Source organism: Athene cunicularia (assembly GCF_003259725.1).
Source record: "Athene cunicularia isolate RWA chromosome 1 unlocalized genomic scaffold, athCun1 chr1_part1, whole genome shotgun sequence".
NCBI classification, from domain to species: domain Eukaryota; kingdom Metazoa; phylum Chordata; class Aves; order Strigiformes; family Strigidae; genus Athene; species Athene cunicularia.
The window spans coordinates 6,746,259-6,757,486 of NW_020799091.1; the positions used below are offsets into that span (position 1 = coordinate 6,746,259).

The 11,228-nt window shown below is 39.8% G+C and overlaps 1 protein-coding gene across 1 annotated transcript in view; it reads left to right on the forward strand.

Annotated features, from left to right (window-relative positions):
• CCDC90B (coiled-coil domain containing 90B) overlaps positions 1-10,733 on the forward strand; it is a 19,660-nt gene extending 8,927 nt beyond the window's left edge. Inside the window, exons 2-10 of the mRNA XM_026854594.1 lie at positions 6-39; positions 1,683-1,802; positions 4,444-4,547; positions 6,825-6,926; positions 7,545-7,586; positions 7,664-7,735; positions 7,819-7,872; positions 8,558-8,672; positions 9,516-10,733. Of these exons, the coding sequence (XP_026710395.1) occupies positions 6-39; positions 1,683-1,802; positions 4,444-4,547; positions 6,825-6,926; positions 7,545-7,586; positions 7,664-7,735; positions 7,819-7,872; positions 8,558-8,672; positions 9,516-9,571 (699 nt within the window). The 3' untranslated portion in view covers positions 9,572-10,733. The remainder of the gene's footprint in view (positions 1-5; positions 40-1,682; positions 1,803-4,443; positions 4,548-6,824; positions 6,927-7,544; positions 7,587-7,663; positions 7,736-7,818; positions 7,873-8,557; positions 8,673-9,515) is intronic.
• The last annotated feature ends 495 nt before the right edge of the window (positions 10,734-11,228 follow it).

Here is an 11,228-nt window from a genome sequence, read left to right on the forward strand (position 1 = left end):
CAAAGCTCTGGGCTCTGCAGCCTCCGGTTCCTCGGAGAGGTGAGGAGCGCCGGGCGCGGCCCCTCGGCCCGCTGGGAGCCGGCGGGTCACCCTCCGCGGGGCTGTGCGCGTCGGGGGACGAGGAGAGACGGCGGCAGGAGGGGGCACAGGGCCACCGGCTGTGGGAGGGGGTAACCTCGGCCTCGGGGCCTTGCGGGCTGCATGGGCTGCTCAGGGCGTTCGGCGGGCCGCGCTGCCTGCCCGAGAGCGATCGTGAGGGCCTGTCCTGAGGCGGTGCGGGAGGGAGCACGAAACGCCGCCGCTGCGGCAAGCCCGAGGCAAGGGCCGCGTCACAGGGGCGAGAGGAGCCGACTTCAGAGCTTACGGGCACTGGCAGAATGTTTGAGACGGGAGGAGCGACGGGAGTTACCAAGGGGTGCGGAAAGGCATGGCGAAAATGGTGCCTCGGACACAGTCTGTGTGAACATCGGTGAGTGCTGAAGACAGCGTTGGTCTGAGCGCCGTGCACCGAGTTAATACGGGAATGAAGCAACAGAGAAAAGAGCAGCTTATCAAGGCAACCAGAAGCCTCATGCAGTAACATCAGCCCTTCTGAGAGAATGTCTTTGCGATATAGTTACTCAACCCAATTAAATAATCCACCAATGCATTTAGAGGGCAAAGAGCTGTGTCTTTAAAAGCCATTTATGTCTCAGTGAAAAATGGGTGTTTCGAGTTATTTTTAATTATTTGTATGGAGTATTCCGTGTTCATGCACTTTAAATATCTTCCCTTCATCTTTTTTCATCTTAAATTTAGTATGGACATTGATTTTGGATACTGTGGCTGGTTTACTTACAGGCAGGACTTTAGACTAAATGGAAGGCAGCATGAAACCTGATTTATCTATTAGTGACACAATAATTATTTAAACGACTTCCCTTCTGAGGAAAGGTCTAGATAAGATAGAGAACAACATTTTGATTAGCGCAGAGAGCCAGCAGTGCAAAAAGTGCAAAAAGTTTCAGATAAGAATGGATTTAGAAGTAACAGGGCTCTTTAGATAACAAAGAATCTATCATAACAGAATCTGTAACGTTCAAGACCCCACAAAAATAAGATGAAGGGAAAAATATGCATGAAGTCAGAGAACTAGTGAAACATCTTGTGGGAAGGCAGTCACAAAATACAGTGGATCTTTAACTAATGCCCTTCTCTGAGGTATTAGGTGCAAACATTGTATTGCTTTGTTTCCCGAGTACTTTCCTGTCAAACCAACAAATTTATTCTGAATGTTAGATTTGCATAGCTTTCTAAAAAATTCTCTAGGTTTATCTTCACACATGGCACTCCTTGCTGGAAAGGGTAGCGATAGAAGAAAGTGTAAAAAGAATATGATTGAAAGTGACGTGTCTCAAATATTACCAAGCAATTGGTGGTCTTATTTTTATTGTATCCAGATGCTTGTCTGTTGCACAGTTTTCTTATAGGAGTGCACTTAAAATCAATATATGAGTCCTAGTTGGTGTAGATTTCCTACGGAAAAGGGATCCATGGTTTCTGACATGTGCTGTAACCAAGCAGTCAGAAGGACCCAGCTTTTTGTTGCAACATCCATACAGCTTCGCTGTGAAGAAAGAAATTAAAATTAGCAGATTGCATGATAAACCAGTCAAGTTTAAGGCAAATGTTGTCACTTCCAGGTTTTGCTGCCACGCTCATTAGGAAGTCATATGATGTCAGAAGAGTTGAAATCACTCCCCTGGAGCAGAGGAAGGTAACTTTTGATACCCATGCTTTAGTGAAGGATCTGGAAGCCCATGGTAAGTGATATCTGATAAATAATTTAAAGGAAAACTTTTTGTTTAAGTACTTTAAGTGCTATCCATTTTCCCAAAGTACCAATACTTGATGTTATAAAATTTTTTGGCAGCCTCTCAAGGAGGCATCTGACACTGTCTGATGCCCCTGTAACCATACAAATAACATGACATTAATTTTTCCTTACTTGTAGCTGTAGACAAGTTTATATATTGTCTTCCAGCTAAGGAATGTAATACAGTTAACAAAAGTAAAGTAACACTAACAGTTAAAAACAGTTTCCTTGCAAAAATGAAGCTTGAATAGTAAAGTTCCTTCTACTAGTCTGCTAAGAGTAACCTAAGGGGTTTTTTTCTAACTATAAATATTTGCAGCAGCACGGTACTCTGATACGTTCTTAATACCTGCACTTCGATTTTGTGAGTGTGGCTGTCAGAAGTCGGATGAAAGGTCTGTCCACGGTTCTGTGTCGAAATGGGGCAGATGTATGTGAGACATCCTCTTGCACTTTCTATGCCTCCAAGTGTTTTCGAGCTGGAGGTATTTTGGGTCAGCTATGAGTTTTAGTAATCTTCAGTGGAAATTTTTTCACAAGCTTTTTCAGTCTCTGAACCACTACAGACTGATTAGTACCCCAAAACATCCTTTCCCGTGGAGTTTCAGATATCCATTCCTTTTGTTTGTGCAGAATTTGTCTTCTGTGAGGTTATTTAGATGCCGGCTCAGCTCTTTGTGGAAAGAGGGAATGAACATTTGATCTCTTGTGTCACTCATCATTATGTGAACTTCTGTCATTTTCCCCCATCATTCTTTTCCAAACAGAAGAATCCTAGCTTGTTGAATTCTTCCCTGAGCAGGAGCTTTCCCATACTTCTAATCATTCATGATGTCCTTATGTCAATCTTTTCCACTTCTATTGCATCCTGTTTCAAAGGGATGGGAACAGAGCCACTGGCATTACTTGACAGCTGAACATCCTGTGGATTTGAACAGTGACTTAACATTGCGTCTCTTTTGTTCTCAGTTCCTTTTCTTAGTAATTCCGAAGGGTTTGGTTTGCTTTATTGATCCCCACTAAGCACTGAGCCGATACCTTCATCAGACTAGCAACTATCTTTTAAAATCCCAGATCTTTCTCCTAAGTGACAGTTGGAACTTTATCCAATCTGAGGTTAGGATTTTTCCCACTATTTGAGTCTAATGATAATATGTATTAGTAGTTAGAAGACTCCTAATAGTCCACCAACAATGTTTATTGTTTTCATACACATCAGGCTTGTCAGGCTGTAGTTCCCTCCATCTCTTCTGGAACTGTTTCTAAAAACTGGCTCTGTGTTTGCCATTTTCCAGTCCTCAGGTAACTGAGGTAGTTTGTGAGATGTTACTTGTCCCCAGTACTAATTCAGCTATTTCTTCTTCAAGTTTCTTTAGAGCTCGTGGGGTGAAGTCTGTTTGGTGCTGGTACACGGTGTTGTTATTCAGTTTAATTTGTTCCATAAGTTCTACAAATACTTCGGTACCAAAGTGACTGGACTCTGTAGGTAAAACCTATACGTACCACAAAAGAGAAAGAGGCATTTAGTTTTTTTCAAACTTGCTTCAGGCAGTTTTCAGGCTCTGTTCTCTTGCTTATATTATATTCTCCATATTTTCTAAACTTCCATGCAACAAGGACAGTTCCTGCTGTAGAGGAAGAACAAAATAATGAATATTGGCAAAAACCTAAGCAACCCTGAAAATTCAGAGGAACTGAAGCGATACAATCACACCTCTTAGTGGAAATAAACTGTCATAAAGCATGCAGAGTTTTTTTAGTAATGTAAACCAGTGGGGCACCTTGACAGTACCAGTATTTTAGAAGGGAGCAGTGGCATATTTCTCTACATAATTTGCCCTGAAAGCATTTTTCAACAAAAAAGTTAATCAATCTCACTTTATAAAATGGGTCAGTTGGAATACAACACATCAGTGAGACTGCTGGAAATAAATCCTTAGGGCCAGAGCTCTCAGCACTGGATCAGATATGGCTAACATGATAGCTGGGATTTTTATTCTCACTGTTCATCATACATCATCTTCCACACTTAAAAATTGCACCAAGCTATGGAGAAAGTGTGATTTTTACCATCAGAAAGCAAAAATCCCAGTTTGAATTCATTATTCAGGCAGAATGCAGCAGTTTTAAAATCAGTTTTGTGTGTGTTCGTATCTCTGCCCAATTTCAATATATACAGATGTACCTTTTAATTTTATTATTGTGTAGGATGCATGCTTTGTAGCTCCAAGTAAATTTGGTTTTAACAGAATTTGTGAAAGTTAATTACAAAGTAAAATTCTGTTGAATTATTTTTATAATGCATGTACAGTAAACTTTGTACAGAAATTTGGTCCTGACAGCTGCATGCATAGACTGTTTAAGTATATTAAAAGTTAATGTGCTTCAAATTTTGCAGCACTGTCTGGGTCTTTTCTGGTTTAAAAGTCACAGTGACTGGCTCCTTGCTGTCAGTTTTCAGTAACCGTGTGACTTCCCATTTGCTGCTGTAGTTAGGTACAGCACTTGAGTTTCCCACTCTATTGTGTACGTCTTGCTCTTCATCCAGCTTTCTAATATTAACTTGTCATCCTTCAACTGTCTTCTAGGCTTTGGGAAGGAACAAGCGGAGACCATCGTATCGGCATTAATAACCTTGTCGAATGTCAGCTTAGACACAGTCTATAAGGATATGGTTACACAGGCTCAGCAGGTAAAAAGTAATGTCTGGTGTACGTATACAGCATTGTGTCACTATAATGGCTCATATTTGCTTATTTAAAAGACAAGTGAGCAACTCTATAGTACTCTAAGCACTTCACCGAGATAGGTTTTCCGAAGTTTCAAGTTGGTATTAAGACTAGTAATATCTTACACCTTTCATCTCACAGGAGTGTTTGCCAATTACAGCCACAATATGTAAATGTAATTCAGAGATTGCTTCATTTGCTGCTGAAAAGCTCTGAGATGAAACCAAACTTTTAAGTGTGCTTTACAATGGTTGAGGGCAGAAGGGAGATCCAAGGCGGGGTTCCTGAGAGATAACAAGACCACCTAAAATACCAGGACATTGTCAGTTTCTTCAGTAACAATGGCAGCTGTTCTGAGATACCCTGTATTTGTCCTATTTTCCCATTCATAAGCTAAAAGCTACTATTAAAACTATTCCATGATTTTACACTGCATTTCAGTCCCTAAAGCTAAATCTGTAGTAAAACTAAGCATGGCTTGGGCATGGGCTCAAACACCAGAGTCATCCAGAATGCTCAGCAGTTACTGCAGCACCTTGGCTTGATTTTGACTCATGCCAACTCAGTCTGCCTGACGTGGGCACAGTTTTTCTGAAAGTATAGGGCCAGGAAGTGTTCCCACCAGGCAGGGTGGACACAGCCACCTTGAGTTAAGGTAAGGAAGAGATTTTTTCCATCTGGATGTAACCTGTGGTGTGTCATGTGCCCTTGGGGACAGGACGTGGGCTCTGAATTACTTAGTTGTGTGTAAAGGTGGCTGTTGGTGTTGGTCAGGTTGGCACCTCAGCCTGCACTCAGGCAAAGCATCGGGGTGTCTCCTTCGCTGAGATACTCAGGTTTGTGTTTGTGACATATCTGAAGGCAGGGAATCAGTTAAGTAGCATGGCTGTTTTTTCTAGAGAGGTGACAAGTAGAGGTGGTGACAAGTTTCATTTTAACATGCCAAAATAAAAAGAACTTTAGTTTTTCTTGCAGACTAGCCACCTGGGCCAGGATAATAAAGCTCTGATGCACAGTAATGGGTTTTAATAATTACTCAGGAAGGCTGTGCAAGCGGAAATTACGTGCCATATCTTCAGTGAGTTAATGCAATTAAGCATTCAAGTATTCATGGCTGGTTTTTAACTGCTGAGCCATACTTCCAATAGATTTTTATTTTACTGGCATTTATTCTTAATAAAAGTTATCTAACTTTCTTTTATATAAATCTCAGAAGAAGACAAGAACATGTCTCTATTTTATCAAAATGGAAACCTTTACGGAAATCATGCTATGTGTACACAAAGTCAGTATGCCCAGTGTAATTTGCATGGAATTGTGTTAAGTAGAAACACTGACTTTTATAGTGTAGTTAGTGTTGAGGCTGAATGTTTTAAGATGGGACAAGGCAAATCAGCTCTTCGGTGTAAATGCAACTGAAGTTGTCCCAGGAATAAAAAAAAACTTCATTGTGTTCAACAAAGTCAGATTTCAGTGGAAGTTGGGTCAGGGCATATTTTAACAAATTCAGTTCAGTATAGGTTCTGAGAGATCCTGATGCCTTGTAGTCTGAATGAGAGCTATTCATTTTGCTGGCTCTCAGCTTTAGAATCAGAATCCTGCAAAAATACATTATTTTCCCTGCTAAATAGTAGGGTAGCTTACTTATGCTAACTAAAGCAGTATTATTTTGAGATTCTAACATAGAAAGATTCTTTTTTTTTTTCTTTTATTCTGTAGATTTTAAATACAAGTTGAATTCTAAACTTGTTAGTCCAAACACCAGGAAGGCTTTTCTCAGTGCTTTTTAGCAACGTTTTACTAGTATGTGTCAGACTTTAATGCTGAGAGGACAGTGTGGTACTCATATCATTAAATTTTTGGCTTTTTGTGACTTTGTGAGCAAGAAGTGCAAATGCATATTTAGAAACTGGATTCAAACCAATAATTAATGCTTTATAGCCTACTGAATGTTCATTGAAAATGGAAGAGAATGAAGGACTAACCTGTAGTTATTTCATACTCTGTCTTTTTTGCTTAAATTCAGAGTTGGTGTATTAAAGCAACAGAAAAAACACAAACCCAAACCCTCTGGACTCTTCCAAACAAATTGCAGCTATAAAATTCTGTCACTTTCTTGTTGCAGAATCTCCCAAGTTTTGTGCTTTTGCAGACCTATAATTTCAGACCTAAAAATCTACTTTCTCCTACTGACCAGAAAGTGTGCAAGTTAATCATTGACATGTTTTGTTGTTTGTAAGGAAATAACTTTACAGCAGATAATGGCACATTTGGACTCCATTCGAAAAGATATGGTCATCCTGGAGAAAAGTGAATTTGCAAACTTGAGAGCAGAGAATGAGGTACTAATTATATAATTAAAAATATTTATATATGTTGTACATTTTTGTGGAACAAAATATGAATGTAAAAGTAATTCTGGATACTTTTCTCAGAGTTGGAAGTGTTTGCAGATTTCAAGTTCTTTGATCACATAAATATATTTCCTATGATAAGACTTGCTCAGGTTTTTTGTAAAGAAAAAAATCTACACATTTTAAAATCATCTTCTGTAATTTTATTTAAGGGTGATTCTGGTACAGTCTTGTCAGCATTAACCATGCAGTGTGGGGAGAGTAGTCACCTGTTTCTTTGCAACAATTAAACTGGTGATTGAGGCACATTTCTCTTTGCTTGATAGCATTTTGGTATTTTTCTGCTGGTTTTAGTCTTAATAAATTAATTTTTAATAATTATCATTATTACAAAATAATCCCTTTGAGGAAAATTCTCAGATTACATGTGGCTATACAGATTGAACACACTAGTTAGGATATTTAATCAAGAACAAATTGGTATATTGGAAGAAAAATTATGGAAGAGTAATTGGATGCGTATGGTGGTAACACATGAATGATAAACTTGGTCAGCAGTTTTCTGAATTTGTAAAATTGTTTTTTATTTTCCTCTTCTGCACCTAGAAAATGAAAATTGAATTGGATCAAATTAAACAGCAGCTAGTGGTGAGTAAACAGCAAGTACATACACATTTCTGTTGGGGAAAGCAACGTTATTTTCATAATGTTTATTTGCTTTAAAGAATGAAACTGGTAAAATCCGAGCTGACAGCAAGCTAGACATAAACCTGGAAAGAAGCAGAGTGACAGATATGGTAAGCTGCTCTATGAAGATACCCTTATCGGTTCTGTGTCTTGTTTTTCGTTACTACAGTTGTCATTTATCTTTTATCCACAGTTTACAGATCAGGAGAGGAAACTGATGGAAGCATCTACAGAGTTTCATAAAAAAGTAAGTACTGAACAAAGCTCAGTTGATATTGAACAGGATACAGTTACACATTGCATGTTATGTAAATCCCAAACTTTTGTGAAACTTAGTAGACTTTTAAATATGGCAAAAGGCTGAGTGGTACTGCTCACGTCTGTTGTATGTGCTTATTGCCTACAGCTGTGAGATGTAAACTCCGACAGGGGAGGGTTAGACTAGACATTAGGAAAAAAAATTTTCATAGAAAGAGTGTTCAGAGAGTGGAATAGGCTGCCCAGGGAGGGGGTGGACTCACCATCCCCGAGTGTGTTTAAGGGTCATCTAGATGAGATGATGGGGGATGTTGGGTAGGGGAGAACTTTGTAGAGTAGGGCTGATGGTTGGACTCGATGATTCCATGGGTCTTTTCCAACCTGAATGTTTCTGTGATTTTCACTGAACACCGTTCAGTGATATACTGCCATATCAGAGACAAAAGTCTGTATGACCTGAGTTTTCTCATTCTCTCTTCAGTATTCTTCCTGGATTGTATTAAATGCTATTCTTTGTCTTCTAAGTTCTCTTCCAATTACATATTTTACTTCAGTGATAGGTTGGAAATTTGTTTCTCTTTCTTGTTGCTGGTAGCATGGTATTCTTGTTTGGCTTTGCAAAGCTGAAAGGGCTAGGAATCATTGTCAAATTATGCTGTCTTCTGATATTTCAGGACTCAAGTACCAACAGTGTTATCTCAGAAATCAGTAATAAAATTGACACTGAAATAGCTTCCTTAAAAACGCTCATGGAATCAAATAAACTTGATACGATACGTTATTTGGCAGGTATGTGATAGGCAAGCAGGTGAGTACCAGAATTGTATTTTGGATGTATAAAATTTTGTTCAGGAATATGCAGAGTGAATTCAGGAGGTCAGTCGTGTAACAGCAGACACCTGGGACTGGGGAACCCTCCCCAAGTGAAAGAAATGTGACAGCACACAGAAGAGGTGGGAACATGCAGACACTGCTGCACTTGGACTAGGATTGCGCCCAGAACTGGGATTAGGAGGAACATGGACATGTTTTCTTAATTTTTTTTAAAGCATAGGAAAGAAGCCTAAATACCTTGTCTAGTCTGAAGTACCTCTGCTTGCTGCCCAGCTGCCATTTATTTAAATTATCCTGGAAGTTTTGGATACTCAGGTCTAGTCTGAGTGATCAGTTCTGCCTCCCATTCAGTCCCCCACACAGTCTCAGTGTGGCCATACTGGTACTTTTCCCTGACAAGGTGTCCTGATGTTTTGTCAGATAATGTGTATTGCTAGTTCATTGTCATTTTGTTCAGTGGGCAATCATTTTAATTATGTCTAACGCAAGACCTGGTACAGCCATCTCTCCTGTAATACAACTGCCAGTAGATGGGTTGACAATAGTAAAAGTTACTGCAGCCTGTTGTGTTCAGTATTACCCAGCGTAGTTACTCAGATGTGTACCTGCAAACAGTTCCCCAGGCTGACCCTGACCTCCCATCTCACCACCTGGGCAGGATATTATCTCTAAGACATCTCACTGTCTTCTCAAATTATTCTGTTGTTCTTCCATCTGTTTGCAGTTAATTTCATGTATGTTGAATGTGATACAATTTAGCATTCAGCTAATTACTTCCTTTCTTTTTCTTTTCAACAGCTTCGGTATTCACTTGCTTAGCAATAGCACTGGGATTTTACAGGTTCTGGAAATAGATCTAAATGGAATGACTGCATCAAATACAGATGAAGAAAGGGCCACCCAGGCAACATCAGTTCAGCGATCGTGTTTGCACTGTAGATAACCTTGGTACCTTTTTGGTTTTGATATTCTTACTGTGCACTAAAGATGTTTTCTGAATATGTAACACTAAAGATCAAAATAATTGGAGGGAAGTAGGCAAATAGTAGTATTTCACTGTCCCCTATTGAAGACTGTATTTATTTCAAAGGACTCCTTATGGTAAATCAGAAACTGTTTTTTAATGTGTTTCAGAATTCATTTTATTTCCTTTTTGGAACATTCTCAGTGGAACATTCTCACTCTCAGCTCCTCTCAAAATGGAAATATTAAACATTTGATAACCCCTTGAAATGAAAATAATATTCCCAATATGGGAATACTAATACCAGATTCCAATAGATATACTCTGATCCAGGTAAATTAATCTTAAGTATAGGATCTGTATTTTTGTCTTTGGTCTGTTCCTCTTTCCTGACTGAAGCATGGCCCTTTGGTTTTCTTTATAACACACACTCCAAGGCCTTTACTAAAGAATCCTTGTTTTTCCTGAAAACTGGTTTCCATAAATGTAAAATCTCATGTAGAACTAAAATGTCTCCATAGATTTCCTTTTTTTAGAATATTTTGCAAGTTTCGTAACCCCAGAGGTCAACAGAATGGGAGAACTTCTTTGTCTTTCCAGAGGGAAATGCCTCCACTCTCAGCAACTGTGTGCAGCCGTGGGGCAGATAAGTGCTCTTAACTCCTCCCTTCAAGTAGGGCAGAGTATTTCCAATAAATCCTCACGTGTTTTCCGTGCGTAGGATCTGGCTTGTAACATGGAAACAAACACAGAAACGGTGGTGCCTGTGTGGCAGTGGTCACCCTCCTCCCATCTCCGTGCTCCTCCGCACTGCTCTGTTATGCCGTGGGGGACACCAGCTCTCCTCACTGCTGGTGGTGACCCCTCGCAACAGGAAAGTAAGAGTAGGCCCTTTGTGGGCTAAAGGGTATGTAGGACCAGTTAGTGGCAATTTGTTATTGCGGTTTTGTTCTGTTTACAGTTGAACTTGCTGGTATCCTGCCAGTTCTTATACTCTGTGCATTAAATTATTTATCATCTTCATTTAAGAAAATAAAATTAATTTCTTATGTTTGCTGTGTGACTACCTTGAGGGCCTTGAATAGACATTGCCAGCCTGTAAACAGGCACAGTGCTGTTACGCTGGCAAGTGAAGCTTCTTTTTCTGTTGTCTCTGTCAAACAGGCATGGGTGTTGGCAGCCCCTTGTGTCTGTTGTAACTGTTTCATGTACAAATCCGTCTTCTGGTAAGCTATAACCATTTCTAAGGTTCTCAAAATCATAGAATCATTTAAGTTGGAAAACACCTGTAAGACAGCACTAAGTCCAACCATTAACCTAACCCTGCCAAGTCCACCACTAAACCATGTCCCTGCAGGGATGGTGACTCAGCCCCTTCCCTGGGCAGCCTGTTCCAATGCTTGACAATCCTTTCAGTGAAGAAATTTTTCCTAATATCCAATCTAAGCCTCTGCTGGTGCAACTTGAGGTCCTCTTGTCCTATTGCTTGTTACTTGGGAGAAGAGACCAACTCCCCCTCACCTTTCAGGTAGCTGTAGACAGCAATA